This window comes from Kwoniella shivajii, chromosome 10, assembly GCF_035658355.1.
Source record: "Kwoniella shivajii chromosome 10, complete sequence".
Taxonomy (NCBI): domain Eukaryota; kingdom Fungi; phylum Basidiomycota; class Tremellomycetes; order Tremellales; family Cryptococcaceae; genus Kwoniella; species Kwoniella shivajii.
The window spans coordinates 242,671-259,672 of record NC_085917.1 but is presented as its reverse complement, the minus strand read 5'-3'; the positions used below and the strand labels follow the sequence as shown (position 1 = coordinate 259,672).

The 17,002-nt window shown below is 45.2% G+C and overlaps 2 protein-coding genes across 2 annotated transcripts; one reads left to right on the top strand and one right to left on the bottom strand.

Moving 5' to 3' along the window:
* Window positions 1–449: 449 nt before the first annotated feature.
* Window positions 450–7,930, top strand: IL334_006986 (uncharacterized protein; the record flags this gene model as incomplete). The annotated part of the gene is made up of 8 exons (XM_062938681.1): window positions 450–1,788; window positions 1,842–3,211; window positions 3,270–3,435; window positions 3,487–5,218; window positions 5,274–7,192; window positions 7,286–7,546; window positions 7,610–7,701; window positions 7,811–7,930. The coding sequence occupies 8 exons, from the start codon at window positions 450–452 to the stop codon at window positions 7,928–7,930; spliced, it is 6,999 nt and encodes a 2,332-aa protein (XP_062794732.1).
* A 1,049-nt stretch (window positions 7,931–8,979) lies between these two features.
* IL334_006985 (uncharacterized protein) lies at window positions 8,980–16,975 on the bottom strand (the record flags this gene model as incomplete). The annotated part of the gene is made up of 12 exons (XM_062938680.1): window positions 8,980–9,163; window positions 9,237–9,525; window positions 9,581–10,179; window positions 10,231–10,385; window positions 10,437–10,624; window positions 10,706–10,783; window positions 10,835–15,819; window positions 15,870–16,109; window positions 16,174–16,324; window positions 16,383–16,614; window positions 16,684–16,757; window positions 16,810–16,975. The coding sequence occupies 12 exons, from the start codon at window positions 16,973–16,975 to the stop codon at window positions 8,980–8,982; spliced, it is 7,341 nt and encodes a 2,446-aa protein (XP_062794731.1).
* Window positions 16,976–17,002: the final 27 nt, after the last annotated feature.

The following is a 17,002-nucleotide window of genomic DNA, read 5'->3' as shown; positions in this document are numbered from 1 at the left end:
AGCATCACCACACTCACTTGTGGTCAAAAGTTACCTCTTTGATAACCTTACATCACTATCATCGAGGTCAATCAGCTTTCATAACACTGCCTGATACTTGCTGGTCCAATCTTTAAACAGCAGGTATCATCGTCAAGACTCAAGGCAGATCCACCACAGATCTATAGCACTCTCCTGTACCTACCGGATGCAAACAAAGAAAAACAACGCGATTTTGATTATTTATACTCCCTTTCACCACCATATCTCACCCCTGCTCCCTCTTTCCAGCACAGTCTCACCACTTTCTTGTGTGTATAAGACGAGATAAATAACGTATCAAAGGACACTCTCGCTAAGACTTATAGAAACTGTGACTCGGACTCAACAAACACATCAACCGCCGCCTCTTATGTTTAACAAATAATGGGGAATAAGCAAGTCATAGTAATCACAAACACGTATTAACAATGTCGCATCAACAGCCTTCCAACAATCAATCTAATCCATCCTCATCTTCATCTGCATCAGCATCAGCATCCACTTTCCCTTTCGTGCTGGGAAATGCAATCAACAACCCCAATCCTAGTCCTAATCCAAAATCTCACCATGACAGATCAGACGATATCAGTCCATGGGATACTGGATCAGGATCAGGATCAGGATCAGAATCAAGCTCAGCATGGCCTGAAAAGAAAAGACGACAAATGATGGAAGAATTCGATACTATTCCTGAGAACGATGATCGAGGGTCCGATACAGGTCCAATCTCAAAACAAAATCAGTCGTCTTCAAACGGATCAAATGGCAGGGAATTGGTAGATCCGACCGCGGAACATGATACTCTGGAGACATTTGAGGATCCAGTCGATAGAAGAGACAGCTTCATGGATGATTTGGATCCACCACCCCGTCCACAAAGGAATCCAGGGAAGGTTTCTCCTCTGGCTAAAAGATTAGGCGAAGAACCACCTTTTATGTTACCTCATCCATCACGAAACGCAGCTACTTCTCAAGCATATCCTGGTGTCGTTATTGGGACATTCACGGGTGGGGCATCGAATTTTGGTCAAAATACGCCAATGGAATTTGATGATGGAATGAATATGGACGGTATCATGGATCGATCAGCTCAACCAAGACAATCCACAAGACAAACTAGTGCCAGTGCTCCTAATCAAACTGCTGCGCCCAATATAGCACCTTGGTTGATGGATGATAACAGTCCAACTTCATCTTCAGACCAGTCATTCGTTTCGCCTCCTCAAGAAATGGAAAGAGGTAGTCAAGCTGCTACAGTAAGAGACAAAGATTCTTCCGCTGCCAGTTCAAGGAAATCGTCAAACGTCTTGAATCATTTCTCATCAGTACCGGCTTTACCTAAAATCAGAAGACAACCCACTATCGGAGATACTATAGGAGAATCAGGACCTCTCCCAAGAAACACATCTAATGCTTCAATAGCCACTCAAAATACTCAAGTGGGTCAACAAACACCTCATGCATCTTCATCATCATCAAGCGTGACCGATGATCAAAGACAAAAGCGTGGTTCAGGTGATAGCTTGCAGACTTTATCTGCTGTACAAAGATCAAATACAAGAAGCGGTTCACCAAAAATGGATCCGACGTCTCATCGACCTTCGACATCTCATTCTTCCAAATCTTCCCATGCCGCATCAAGAGTAGGTAGATTTGGTTCGACTGCTAGCAATGTCAGTGGGGGCGCAGGTAGTACAGGTAGCGAGAAGAAAAAGGGCTTCCTGGGTGGCTTACTGAAGCGTAGGACTGGACCAAGCATATCACTTGGTAAGATTAGTTTTCTTCCCCTTTTCCCAGTAGCTGACGGATATGTGAATCAGGTACTGTACCAGACTTTGCGCCTCCAGATTCTTTTGCTCGCGGATCAACAGGGTCTACAAGTTCGAAGATCTCCAACTCTCCCTCTATTGGCTCTTTGACGGGTTCTACATACGGTGGACTATCCCCCGGTGATAGGGGAATCCCCGAATTTGCAGGTCAGGGCTTTCGTCAAGGCTCAAACTACTACTCCGAAGGCGCAATTTCACCTTTACACGAGATTGCGTCAACACCATTCCATCTGGATATGAATCTCGATGATATGGAGGGTATAGTCGATCCAACAAAATCTAATGTTCATGCTACATTGCCTACAGCGCCTCAGACTTCGCACAATTCAGCTGCCACGACGACCACCGAATCCACTGCTGGATCGATGTCGATGGAAGATGCATTGAGACAGTCAAGTAGTCTGGCGACCACTGTTAGTGGAGGTGACTCTAGTGGTTCGAATGGCTCAGCTGGACAACCTCACGAAACGGGTAGAAACGTTGTAGGCGAAGCTGAGAGGGCATCTGGGCCTTTTGTCAGAAACCCCTTCTCCACGGGAAGTTCGGCTGGTTCTTTAGATGTGAACAAACCTGCTACGCCCCCTTCACCACATACTCTATCGCCAAGACACGGCCTTCCTCCCACCACTCAGCCTAGAAGACCTTCACAATTACGCAATGTCAAAATGGGATCCGTAGGTTCTGACGACAGCGACAACGCCGACGGTGGACCAACATGGCAACACCCAATCGCGCCTTCTTGGGCATCCACTATGGGAAATACCTCGGGTCCAACGGTATTCAATGATCCTTTCGGCTCCATCAAGACGTTACCGCCCATAATGGATGGTAGTCCCGCACCTATGCAAGAATCTCGCAAACCATCAGAGACCGCCACGGCCGAGTTATCAGGCTCTATATCTGCTTTGCCCCCTCATATGACATCTTCTTCGGCTTCGGCTGCTGCAGCGGCAGCTTGGGCCGCACCGGAATCATGGGGCGTGGAAGGTGATGAGGTCTCAGATGAAGAGGACTCTTCATCCGAGGACAACGGGCAATGGGAAGCGGATGATTCAAATGTCACTGCTACTACTGTTGCTGGGTCACACCAGCAGGACAGTGGACTTCCGAAAAGTCAAACGACATCCAATGGTCCTACATCACCTGGATCTGCCGGTCCAGGTGGAAAGAAGCCTCCTCCATTTGGGTTCAAATCTACTCAACAAAGCGCTCCTAAGTCTGGTCGACCTTCGACGGGTGCCGCTAGCACCGGACAAACTAGCAGAAGAGGTAGAACTGCAAACGGGAGGCCCTCTACAGCCGCTAAATCGACAAGTGGTCGGCCTGGTACAAGCGGTAGTGCTCAAACAACTGCGCTCCTTGTGAGTTACAGTCCTAACAAATGGTGAAATACAACTAACAGATTTATGTCATGACTAGCATTGGATCCGAATCTATCGATCTGACTGTTCATACACTCTTCTACACTTGCCCATTCATACTACTACCACAGAAATCATCAACATGTTGTCAGGACAAAACGAAGCTCCTCCAGGAAAGAAGATAACTACAAGTATGAAGCTGTATCTTCGAGAGAGAGGTCAAGGTAAGTCGTCTCACATCATATTCAAGAGACAATGCTAATGCAGCTTCGTAGATCGACTACTCCTTCCATCTGAAAAGCCCCTTGCTATCCAACATCGTCGTCTTCTTCAAGCCGGTTTCACCGAGGCTGAACACCCTGAAGAGATAGGAAAGGACGACGTGGCAATTCTTTGTCGTTTCATTTACCAGACTCCAGCTCTACCCATCATGAATCCAGAAGAGGAGAGTTCATACGACTCTTTTGAATTCATCGATGTCGCTCGTAGGGACCTGCAAACTATCCCCATCTTTCTGCATCTTCATGCCCACAACATCATCATTCTCAACGTATCATCCAATCCTATGACTGATATTCCATTGGATTTCATTCAGGCCTGTACCAACTTGAAGGAACTGAGGATGTCATATATGGCTCTGAAAAGAGTACCAAATAGTATTCGGGCAAGTACGACATTAGCGAGATTAGACGTTTCTTGTAACCGGATAGCAGATCTCGAATCAGTCCCTCTTAACGAAGTCGAAACGCTGGTATCGCTCAAGGTACAGAACAACAAGCTCACCTCGATGCCCTCTTATTTCGCTCAAATAAGATCGTTGAAATACCTCAATATTTCTAACAATAAATTCGAAGTTTTCCCTGCGGTCATTTGTGAAATGTCAAATCTAGTCGACTTGGATCTTTCGTTCAACAATATAGCAGAACTACCATCCAAGATGTCGGACTTGAAATCGCTTGAACGACTGGCCTTATTCAGTAACGAATTGACAAGTTTCCCTCCCTCTTTCAGTACTCTTGCCAATCTCAGAATCCTGGATGTACGACGTAACAAGCTCACCGATCTAACTGCGGTGTATGCTCTGCCTAATCTTGCAACACTCCAGGCAGATCATAACAACATTGTGACTCTCGATGCTCAAATTGGCGCAAACGTTCGTCAATTCAGTGTCCCCCACAATTCGGTCACCCGATTCACTCTTGCTCCACAACCTAATATGGCCATGGTTACGTATAATCTAACCGACCTTGACTTGTCGCATGGTAAAATCTCAACTCTGGCCGATGAAGCATTCAGTGGATTGGTAAATCTCGTCAACTTGAATCTGAATTTCAATCAGTTCAACAAATTACCTTCAACTCTGCAAAGATTGACGAATCTTGAGATCTTCTCTTGTACGGATAACATGTTGACCGCTTTACCACGCGGAATCGGTCGATTACAGAAGTTGAGAGTTCTCAATCTTCACAACAATAACCTGAAAAATCTCCATGGAGATTTATGGGCATGTTCAAAATTGGAAGTTTTCAACTGCAGCTCCAACTTGTTGGAAGGTTTCGAGCCGCCACCTGACGATCTGTTATCTGCGATGGGAATCGACCCGTCGTCTCTTGAAGGATGCGACCCTTCGCTCCCTCCCGCCGCACCAGCTGCTCGTCACTTATATTTGGGAGACAACAGAATCACGGATGAGATCTTCCATTGGATAGCTCAATTGCCCAACGTGAAAACTGTCAATCTCAGTTTCAACGACATCTACGAAATTCCACCTGATACTATCTCTCGATGTACAAAATTAGAAGCTTTGTACTTGAGCGGAAACAAAATAACTAGTTTACCTGCTGAAGACCTGGAGAAATTGGTCAGTCTGAAGACGCTTCATTTGAACGGTAACAAACTGCAAACATTGCCTTCCGAACTGGGTGCCATTAAAACGCTACAACATCTTGACGTCGGTAGTAACGTTTTGAAATATAACATTGCCAATTGGCCTTACGACTGGAATTGGTAAGTACTGTTGACATTAGGAGACAGATCGGATTTGGACTGATTCTCGTTGTAGGAACTGGAACACCGCGTTGCGATATCTCAATTTGTCAGGTAACAAGCGACTTGAAATCAAACCTACCTCGGCGCAAGATATGAATCATGCGTCCAGTTTCCGCAAAGAATTATCGGACTTCACTGCACTCGCGCAATTGCGAGTTCTCGGTTTGATGGACGTCACTTTGCGTATCCCATCCTTGCCCGATGAGAGTGACGAAAGACGAATACGGACATCATTTTCCGATATAAACAATATGGCTTATGGAATCTCCGATATGTTGGGCTCAAACGAGCATTTATCCATGTTTGATCTAGTAGTACCAAATTTTCGAGGGAAAGATAACGAATGTCTTTTCGGAATGTTCGGTCGTACTACACCTACTTACCATGCAGGTAAAATTCCAAAGAAGGTTCAAGAACTCTTTGCATCGACGCTGAATGTTCAACTTGGAAAACTTGAATCTGACGAAGATGCCAGTACTGCTCTCAGGCGGACCTTTGTGAGAGCGAATCGAGCTTTATTCGAAGACTTGCTAAGTCCACAGCAAACCAGAAAAGGCTCAGATCAAAGTATGGCAAGTGTCAACGACATGCTGCGTGGTTGGGCACCAGCTGTTGGATCAGTGTATCGAACTGGTACTTCTGGTGCTGTCGTTTACCTTGTTGGCAAGACGATTCACGTTGGTAATATCGGTGATATCCTAGTCGTAGTCTCAAGAAAAGGTGAAGCAGAATTGCTTTCCAAGAAACACGATCCTACCGATAGGGAAGAAACAGCTAGAATCAGAAGAGCCGAAGCTTGGGTATCAACCAAAGGGTTCGTGAATGACGATAAAGATATAGATATTTCAAGAGCATTCGGTTTCTTCCATAATTTCCCTGCCGTCAATTCCGATCCTGAAATTCGAACGAGACCGTTAACGGAACAAGACGAATTCGTCATCATTGGTAACAACGCTTTATGGCAATGTTGCTCTTACCAAACAGCAGTAGATATCGCTCGTACAGAGAAAGATGATCCCATGATGGCCGCTCAGAAACTTCGAGATTTCGCTCTTTCTTACGGTGCCGAAGGAAGTGTCATGGTAATGGTTGTAAACATATCCGATCTGTTCTTCGGCCAGGGTGGACATCGACCTAGTGGCGTTCCCGGATCGAACCAACCTTCTGGCGGGGTCGACTCCACCACAGACTCCGACGGCCGCTACAATCAAACTTCCAATAACGCGGTTGCGAAAAGACCTATCACCCGAAGGAGAGAAGAGGTCGGTGACCGTACATTAAATCGACTTCAAAGGGAGATCGAACCACCTACTGGACAGATTGCGATTGTATTCACTGATATCGTAAATTCAACACATTTATGGGAAACTAACCCTGGTATGCCAACCTCCATCAAGATACATCATAATTTCATGAGAAGACAATTACGTTTAGATGGAGGATATGAAGTCAAGACTGAAGGTGACTCGTTCATGGTCTCGTTCCAATCTGTCACGGCAGCATTGTTGTGGTGTTTCAATTGTCAAATCGGTTTATTGTCACAAGAATGGCCTAGAGAATTGTTGGAAGCTAACGATGGGAAAGTGGTACATGATTCCAATGGAGTTTTGATACAAAGAGGTCTAAGAGTTAGGATGGGTGTACATTGGGGCTCGCCTGAATGTGAACATGATCCAATTACAAGAAGAATGGATTATTATGGTCCCATGGTCAACAGAGCTGCAAGAATCAACGCTTCGGCTGATGGTGGTCAATTGATGGCCTCAGGAGATGTTATCAATGAGATTGGAGCGGTAAGGGAGTATTTGGAAACAAATGATGAGGCCCCTCTAGATGAATTACAGGGGGACATAAAAAGGGAGATACTCGAATTGAGGAGAATAGGTTTGGAGGTCAAAGCTATGGGAGAAAGGAAATTGAAAGGTTTGGAAGGTGAGCAACCGGTATTTCTTGATATGCGAGGGCGAGGGTTGTCAAGCTTTCCATTGACTCCATGCTAATCGCTTGCACGTCGCAATATCATAGTCCCTGAAAAACTGCATCTACTGTACCCAAAACTTTTATCTGGTCGACTTGAAATGTCCAACGATCTGCGAGCGGAAGTAGAAGTCAATGACGCACGAAAACCTGCCGAGGCAAGAAAAATCGATATTGAACAAGTTAAAGAATTGTCTTCAATAACCTTAAGATTAGAAGCTATTTGCAATGTTGGTTCTAGTTCCGGCTCCGGTTCTGGTCTAAATGTTGTTCATCAATCAGATGCTTTCTCACCACCTTCATCGCCTAGTATGTCTTCAGCAATGAGTACTGCTGCACGTAAGAAATTACCTCTACCACCTATACATTTAGGTCCTTCGATTAGAGAAGATATGACCGATGAAGAGTTGTTAGTGATAATCGAAAGTTTGACTGGAAGAGTTGAAAATGCTTTATCTACTTTGGTAAGCTTTACATATATTTCATTGCTATCGTCTCAAATCAATCCCAGAGACAAGAACCTTTATTATACCGAAGAAAGAGAGGTTGAGCTAACTCATTTCCTTACAATAGTACTTGAAGCATCTAGGTGGTTTCTCGTCTGTGATGGCGGCTTTGGAAAAAGCAACCAAAATAGATTCAAGATTATTGACCCACGCTATGTCTTTGATGAATGGTGCTTTTGGTGGATGAACAGATGAACCAGGTATTTGCGGTGGTCGTCGTGGAGTAATTGCTGGGCCGGACAATCCGACAATGGATAAAGATAGAAATCATCCACGATCATGATAATGTTTTGTTTTGTTTTCTTGTAATTCTATTTCTTTCAAGTTAGACTTATATCGGAGCTTGTTTCAAGGTTTCAAGGTTTTTGGTTCTTTTTGGTGTTTTGGTTTTGTCTGTTTTCCTTTTTCTGTTTCCTGTTTTTTTCCCTTCTTTGTTACAACGACCATACGTGTACAAAGTAACTTACATACATTTATATACACACTTTCGTAGAAGTTTACTATCTTTATGATCATCTCATTCATATTTTCACTTTGGCTATTGGTTCTTTCCCTATTTTCTTACTTACATGCTTTTCTCTACGTTTGGATCGACTGAATTCAAAGCATACACATCGGGAAGGGAAAATGCATTGTTATCTCGTCCAATAACATGTCCACCATCTACGTACCGTTTGTGCGCACAATAGTGGATGCATGGTATCAACAGATATCGCCAGTATCACCTTGGCAAGTTCAACCTGTTGAGTTAAAACCATGAATGCATTTTTTATTTCATACCTTCTCGTACTCTACGTTAAAATTTGTATATATATAACAGAAACATCCAATCCAAGCGAAATCAATATCGTCTCAGATTACCTTGAAACCCATCAAAAGCACTCTCATAGACAGAGATATATACATGAAGATGGGATTTATGGACATCGTTTGATTTGCTTCAATTTCAATTGATTTGGATGGTGGTTGTGGGTGGGGAATAAATTGACGTTAAAAGCAGGTCGTTGGTGAATCTTTATGGATGAAAAACAAATAAATTTTGTATAAATTGGATAATTGTAGAGAATAGAGAAGAGATGAAAACATGAATTGTCCGTTGTATTGTGTTCTTCGTGAAACATTGATATTGAGAGATTGATGATTGAAAAAGTAAAAGAAAAACACTTCCGTTCCATACCGACCTCCCCCTTCCTTCCTCATATCATCATCTTCTGTCTTCATCAAAAAAAAGTACAACTAAGGTTTACTCAATTGTTCTCTTCTGAAGAAGAATGCGTATCCTATCACGATTACGATTTGACACACTAGACAGAGCCAGAATTCCCAATGTATGAAAGGATTATTTCGGCCTGTTGAAAGATCCCAGATCGCCAAATCTGGGAAAACGTTTCCTGGTCCGACTTTATCGGGTGATGTTCCTCTGTATAGCGCAAATGGTTATCAGCGTTTGGTCTTTCATTCTGACTTGTCGAATGTAAAAAGGGGAAACTCACCTAGCAAGCATGACAACACAAGAGCCCAATAGTTGAGCACCGGCCAGTGTGGCACAAACATGTAGTCGCGATAAAGTTTGGAGCAAGATCATACCCAAACCAACACCTTGAATGGCGTCAAGTACACCCAACCAGAGCCAAAGGCAAGTACCGATGTAGGGACCTGCGACTCCGCCCCATGGGATATAAAGTCCCATACCAGATGTACCCCACCACATCTGGCACCACCTTGGACAACCGAGACCGATGGCGAAGACAGGTAACAGCCATGAGTGGACTTTGGAGTATTCTGAAAACGAGAAAGTCAACACCCTCTCGGTCTTTTGCACTGAAACACTACTCACTGATAAGTATACCCATGAACAGACCCCAGATACCAATGAAGAAGACACCGATCATGATGACGACTGCCCATCTAGCAACATCTGCAGCATTCCAAAGATACTGCCAGTTTCTACCGTAAGGACCAGATAACCAGTAGTTTCGCAGGATTTCAGAGACCAAGAACCAGATAACTAATTTCCTTCGTAACAATGTCTTGAAAAAGTTGGGTACGTAAGGTGGAATTTGTCGATAGTATTCAGGCATACCGAACCACATGAGGTAGGCGAAGACTCCAGAGACCACGGCTAAAGGCCAGGTGATATACAAGATAATCCTTGATGGGACATACGAATCGGGATCGGTACCATTAAGGGTGTAACCCCAATACCATAGAGCGGATACCCAGATCTGTTGCAGACCTTGAACGACACACGCTCTGGTAACCCAGACTTCAGTGGCAGCACCGGCTTCTTCACCAAAGTTTAGACCGAAGAAGAGGAACCCAGCAGAGGAAGCAATGGCGTACAGCCAAGTAGCGACTCTGGTGATAGTGACTCGTGGGCCAAGGAGAGCGCCGTGAAGAGAGGGCAAACCGATCAGGAAGAATGCAAGAGCGAAGCTGTACGAGCAAGTCAGCTTGGGATAGATCAGACAACACTTATATACTTACCAAATCCAAGGGATACTGAGACACCATACCGATGGCTTCATTCTGAACAAAGTATACCAAGCCAAAGTAGCGACAACGAAGATGGAACAGATGATGTACAAGTCGACTTCTTTCTGCACATTAGATCCACCGAGCAAACTCAATTGGAAGGAAGTCTATAAGATCGTCAATACGTAGTAATATGAGATTTTAAAGACCAAACTTACAGCAGATAATAGTTGACCAAGGGAAATGATGATAGAGTATAGTGGCCAACCAGCAATCTGTCTACCCATGAAGATTTGTAGTCTAGTCATTTGAGTTTCAGGAGGTCCGGGTTCGTCGTACATTTCACCTCCACCGCCGTAGTGGTCCATGTGATCGTCGTGTCCGTGACCAGAATTGGAGTAAGGGGCTATTGACGAGTCGCGACGATTATCTATAAGCGTCAGGGAGTCAAGCCTTGACAATGTAGGTGAACTTGAGAATGACTCACACTCTGGTCGGAAACCGTCGATCATACTTGGTGCTCTAGATTGGATGAATGAATCTCGAGATGACCGTAACGACATAGCTGATAGCGGGGTCAATAATGGCGTCCCGATAGAGAAGAGGGGAAACTCACCAGAAATCTTTTCCTTTTTAATGTCGTCGAAGAAAGCTTTTTCACTCTTTATCAAGAATTTCTCGATACACAAATCTCCCTTGGAGTTATCGGCAGACAAGTCTCGAAGTTTTTGAACAAAGCTTTGTGCAACTTCACCGTCTGAATCAGTAAACGTGTCCATAGCCTTATTGAGCGGCGAGGCGTTCTTTTCATCAACAATGGAAGAGATAGAATCAAATGATGATACGCGGGAATGGGTGGTGAAGGGTCGAGCAGGGGCACCGCCGTCCACAGATTGTCGATTGCTGTCGAAGTATGGATCGGGAGCGTTTCGACCACCGGTAGTTTTGGCGAACTGCTTATTGGCAGCAGCCAAGAAGTTATCGTAGGATTGCGCAGCGGAAGGATCTCTGCCGGAAGTTGCGGAACCAACAACGGTAGTATCCCCATGATCTGAACTACCTTGAGAAGACGGTGCGTCTTCATCATCATAGCCGTAGAATTTGGGTTTACCACCTGCCTGAGACCGTCGTTTGTCTTCGTAATACAACGGCGACGCATTAGGATCTTCGTCGTAGAATGACTCAGCGGATTGCCGATTAGCATTCTTGTCAAATCGTTTGTGATAGCCTGCAGCACCTGCGCCACCTGCACCCAGTAGACCGTTGTTTGAAGAAGCCATAGGAAGGTTGGGATCGAAGTAGCCAGGATTGTCTCCCCCAGCGAGCGGTGAATGACCAGGCATGGGTGAGTTGGGAGCGGTGGAATCAGGCGTGGCGGATCGACCCCATTCTCCTCGAGCGAGCGAGGTTGCAGAACCGTTTTCGCCTTGAGCATAGAACCCACCGACGGAAGCGTCGACAAGATCGTAACCCCAAGCGTTTTCACCCGCGACTTGTCGACTAGTACCGATACTTCGCTTTTGGAAATCCTCCAATCGTTGACGCCATTCGACGACAGGGAAACGTTGGACGGCAGATCTTGCTCGAAGCATAGCACGCTCTTCATCTGTTGACTTAAGAGCGAGTTTGATTGTTTTGGTCAATTGAGAAAGCATGTGAACGGTAGCACTAGATTCGACAGGGAACCACCAACCAGGCATGAGACCGAGACCACCGAGACGGGCACCAACACCAAGAGCACCTTTTCGACCAAATTCGACAGCTACCAAACCGAATGGCTCATCTCGAGATGGGATAAGAGCGAAATCGGCACCACTGAACAAGTAGGGAGGAAGGGAAGTGAATTCTGGTTTCGAGTAGACTCGATCGGGGTACATTTCCATTAATCGAGCAAGCTTTTCGGCGGCAAATCGACCGTACAAGTCAATGACCGGACCGACACAAATAAGTTGAATCTTGGGTTTCTTATCAAGAAGACTTGGCATAACATCCGCGATTAAATCGACACCTTTTTGCTTGGACCATCGACCGACAAACACAAACAGATCAGCGTTAGGATCTTGTTTAAGACCAGCCCATTCCTGAGCTTGTCTCTTGTCTTCAGGTCGCTTGGATTCCGCCACACTATCGATTTGAATTTTCTCCACTGCAAGAGGTTGCTCGTCTAATGCAGCGATATCGGTAGGATCGGGGTTTGGTAAAGAGTCGATGTTTCGTAAAGTCCAGAGTGCGGGGTATCGAGCCCATGAACGTTTACCATACTTGTCGGAGACACCGGCTACACCGATGGATTTTTGGTGATGAGAGATGTAACTGGCAGCGGCATGAAGCAAGTTGAAGGTGTTACCGAACTGAACGTATTTACTACATACTTCTTTGGGTATGTTGAATGCAGCACATACTTCCTTCATCTCGTCTTTTGTTCGAAGAGGCCAAAGACCTTGGAATTCGGCATTATGCAGTGAGAGACAGACAGGCATGACCTTTGGTAGTAAATAAAGAGGAGCAAGAGCACCGTGATAATCGTTGATGTGATAAATGTCGACAATGGGGAATCTTCGAATAGTTTCGGCGATAGCTTGGTTCCATGTTGAGTAGAAAATGGCGGAGGACAGATCGTCCATTCTTTGAGGGTATGGGTCAGATTTAGTTTGAGCTCGGAAGACCGGACTGTCGAGGATGACATAAGTGATATTGTCCAGTTGATGAGTTTCAACCTCGATAAGATACGGTTCACCGAAGATGATAACCTCAATTGGCTCTGCGTATTCTCCTTGAGGGTATTCGAGATCCTGCACTTTCGGGACTACCCAGATCAGATCGACATCACTCATTGCTTTACCCATTAGTGTTGACATGACACCGAGACCACCAATCTTGACCTTGAGTTTCCAATCAATAATCTCGTACTCAAGAGTAGCAATCAAGACCTTTCGTCGCTTGTTCTGATCTTCAGGCCAACCGATGATTTTGTGAGGTACTTTTGAGCTTTTCTCGTTGAGAGCAACAATGCCACCTTTCTCGTTGAGTTCGCCCTTTTTCTCTCCGTGACCACCAACGATAGGGAAGTAAGAAGTTTCTTTGCTCGCTTTGGTAGGTTTCATACCCCACTTGTTGACCTTGATGGAATAGAAAGAGTATCGGAAAGCAAGCGCGGCAGCAAAAGCAGTGATTGCAGGGATAACGAGAAGGAGGACGAAAGCGACTGTAGTAACAACCTCATTACCGATAGGCTCGACACTCCATTCACCAGTCTTGTCATTGAGGAAGATATTCCAGGCAAGATGTGGAGCAGGAGGAACAGACATGTTGAGGTAATTTGCCGTTTGAGAATTGGGTGGGAATCTATCGATAATACCATCACCGTCAACGTCGCCGTAGAAGTAATCATCGTAAGACCAGACGTTAAGCTGGATGAAAGAGGGCCAAGCTGCCATGATGGGCATTTGCCAAGTGTGATCACCTTCCAACTTGAAATGAGCAGAAGCACCTAGATCGTAACCCCAGGTATTGAATGCACCTCGAGCGAGAACTTGAGGATAGTATCGTTTGTAGTTTGACTTCCAGTTGGCGTCGGCATGGACTTGATGATTACCGGAACCAGCCAAGGCACTGTAGTATTGTACTATAACGTGGTCACCGTCCCACCAGATATCCTTGCTCTTGAACATAGTAGCATTGAGTGTACTGGTCGCTTCATAGTTGGTCCACGTAGACCAGGATTGCCCGAAATCAGCAGAGTATCGGAACATATCTGCACCTGGAGCGGAATGATTTAGGGTATATGTATCACCAGAAGTGCTGAAAAGGGTACTACTGTAATCGCCGTCCTCGGGGAAGATCATGGGGTTTTCAGTGGATCCGACTCTGACAAGGAAATGAGAAGTGGAGTCGGTGGAAAGTCCATTCTGTTGGGTGGTCACGTTGCCTACTGTAATCTCGTAAATACCATCGACAGCATTTTGAATTTGACCGGTCCATCGCCAGACAGAAGGAGCAACAGAGACGAGATAAGGAGCTTCGCCATCGGTAATGGTGTTGCAGTCACCTTGGGTCAGAGTTGGTGTCGCAGTGTTCCCACCGGTTGACGCCTTTACTGTCATAGCGCTTCTGAGACTGGCACAGTCCATCTCGGTGTCAAATTCAAGAGCAATGTCCACGCTACCTCCGTTGACTGATGTAGCTCGATAATCGTGTCCGGGGGAGAACTTGGTCAATGAAGGCGGTTGCTGTTTCCATGCAGCGATAGGTACCAAGGCCTTGTACTCGAAGGGCTGCAAGGTAATCTCAGGCAGACAACCTCTCCAAGGAGCTTCATTGTTCACGTTGAAGGAGTCGAGGGAATCTTCAAGTGTATAAGTCTCATACGGGTAGAGAAGATTTCGAACTTGATTGCCGGAAACGTAAGGCGATGAGATCCAGTTGGTGGTCTTACAATCATACTTGTAGTTGGTGGTGACATTCTCGTTGGTGTAAATGAGCCAAACAGCTTGATCGAGTGTACCGTTGGTGTTGAAAGAACCATGACCCTCTTGCGAAGGCAAAGGAGCACGAGTGACAGTCCACATACCAATCTCGGTTTGTGTTTGATTGGAACCCGGAAGTTGAATAAAATGAGTCCAATTTCCCCTAGTCACCAAACCGAACCCGTCTTGAAGGGAGGGGAACGCAGTTCTCAACCACATCATATTTCTAATACCTCGGAAGGGTTCAGCGGTGGCGTCAAAGTGATCGAGGGAGTTCCAATCATCGTCACAACCAGTCAACACTTTGTCGTAAGGCATGTTATAGTACTGACTGGAACCAAGCTTGTAACAGCCGTGACGTTTCCAAGCTTGATTGGATACCATTGACTGACGACCATACAGATAATTGCTTGCCGAGTTGTCGAGAAGATAGAAAGCTTGCTCCTCACCGTACCAACCAAGTGGTATACCGGGCATCAGAAGAGTAGTGACGAATTGACCGAGTTGTTGTCTTTCCGTACCGTTGGTGAGACCTGGCCATCGGAAAACATCTTGATTTCCGGTACCGTACATGTGCCTTGGATCGAATTCATTGGTTTGGGAATTCAAGAACTCGTTGGATCTAACCATTTGATTCCACGCGGTAATAAAGTTGACATCCACATCGTAAGCCACTTGCAAGTTACCATCCATTCCCAAGAACCGACAAAGGGATCGATAGATAGAATAGTGGAAAGCGGCTGAGTCTAGAGCGATTTGACCTTGATCACGTAAGAAATACTGGTTCTCGCTTTGAGTGATGTTGACCGCAGAATCAAAATCGGGAGGTAAGTTGGTGGAAGTTCGTCCACGTCCGATATAGACCGCACCGAACGAATCACCACCAGTGATTTCACCAGGAATGAAGAAGTTGTTCTTTCCGACTGCTGCGGCGCACTCTTTTGTGTGGTTTGACCATACAGCAAGAGCGTCTACTGTGACCTGAGTAGCCTTATCGATACGAATACCGTCAACGTCAAGAGCCTGAATGGTCAAACAACTGAATTGCTTGATCTTATCCATAGTCTGAGGACGCCATTCTCTAAGACGATCTTGAACGGAAGCGAATTTTGCAAGTTGTCGTTCCCAATCGGGGCTAAAGTAGAGTCAGTACTATCGCAAAGGATGCTTATTTGAGACACTCACAAAACACCGAAAGCTTCGATATCTCCGTATTGATCGAAATCACTTGCATAACAACCAGTCTTTCCCGGGTCATACACTGAACCATCGTCTTCGTAGAACGTGGGGTATGTACAGGTTTCGTTGTAGGTATTCTCGTACTTGAAGTCAGGATACTCTTGGAAACCCCAAGGAGCGTAATCAGGAAGTTTGTATTGTGCCGTGTGCTCGTCAAGCGAAAATGGAGTGGACACGTTAAGATATCTGTACGTAGGTGAGCATGAAACTCTGCAAAAAAATCCCGCGGAGCGGATTATTTGAGACATACCCTTCAAAACCGATTAAATCACCCATAGTTCCAACGGTGAAATCTAAGATTATGTACATGCCTCTCTGATGCATCTCATCAATGAGCTTGACCCAGTCGTCGAGAGTACCGTAATGAGGATCCAACAAGGAGAAGTCGATAGCAGAATAACCTATATGATAACATCAGGACCGATACTCGGTCTTATTGTAGTCCGAGTAGCAACTTACCGTCTGATTGCCAGGGCATGTTTAGAAAATTGGTTCCAGCAATATAAATAGCTTTATAACCCATAGCTTGTAAATAATCCAGACCACGAGCATCCATCAGACCCTGTGCATCTCCACCTGTTCTCAGCTGAGTCTCTTTGATATCATATTCGTACTTGAGGCCAAAAAAATCGTTGTTATCAGGTGCACCATCGATCCATTTATCAAGAAGTAGTGTGTAAGTGGGAAGTGACTATAAAAGAGGATTAATGAGCATACGTAACACACGATTTATGTGATTGAAGGTAGTTGAAAAACTTACACGCCAATTGGACGGTGATGGTGTATACGTTGTTCTCTGATTTGTGGAATAAGATAGAACATCGGTACCAGCATCTGAAACAAAAATCGTTAGCAAAATGGTTTCATTCCAGGATGTATTACCCACCTTGGTTTTTATTGATGTTCCAAGGGTCGAGTGTTTCATTGTACGGCAGACCTGTCACATATAGTGCGGTGGCCAACAGAGTGATGAGAAGGGGGATAGTGGATATAGATGATCGTGATCGGGACGATAGTGATGATGATGATGATGGATAAGTTGAAGAAAACATGATGTGAGTCTGAAAGATCGTCGTCAG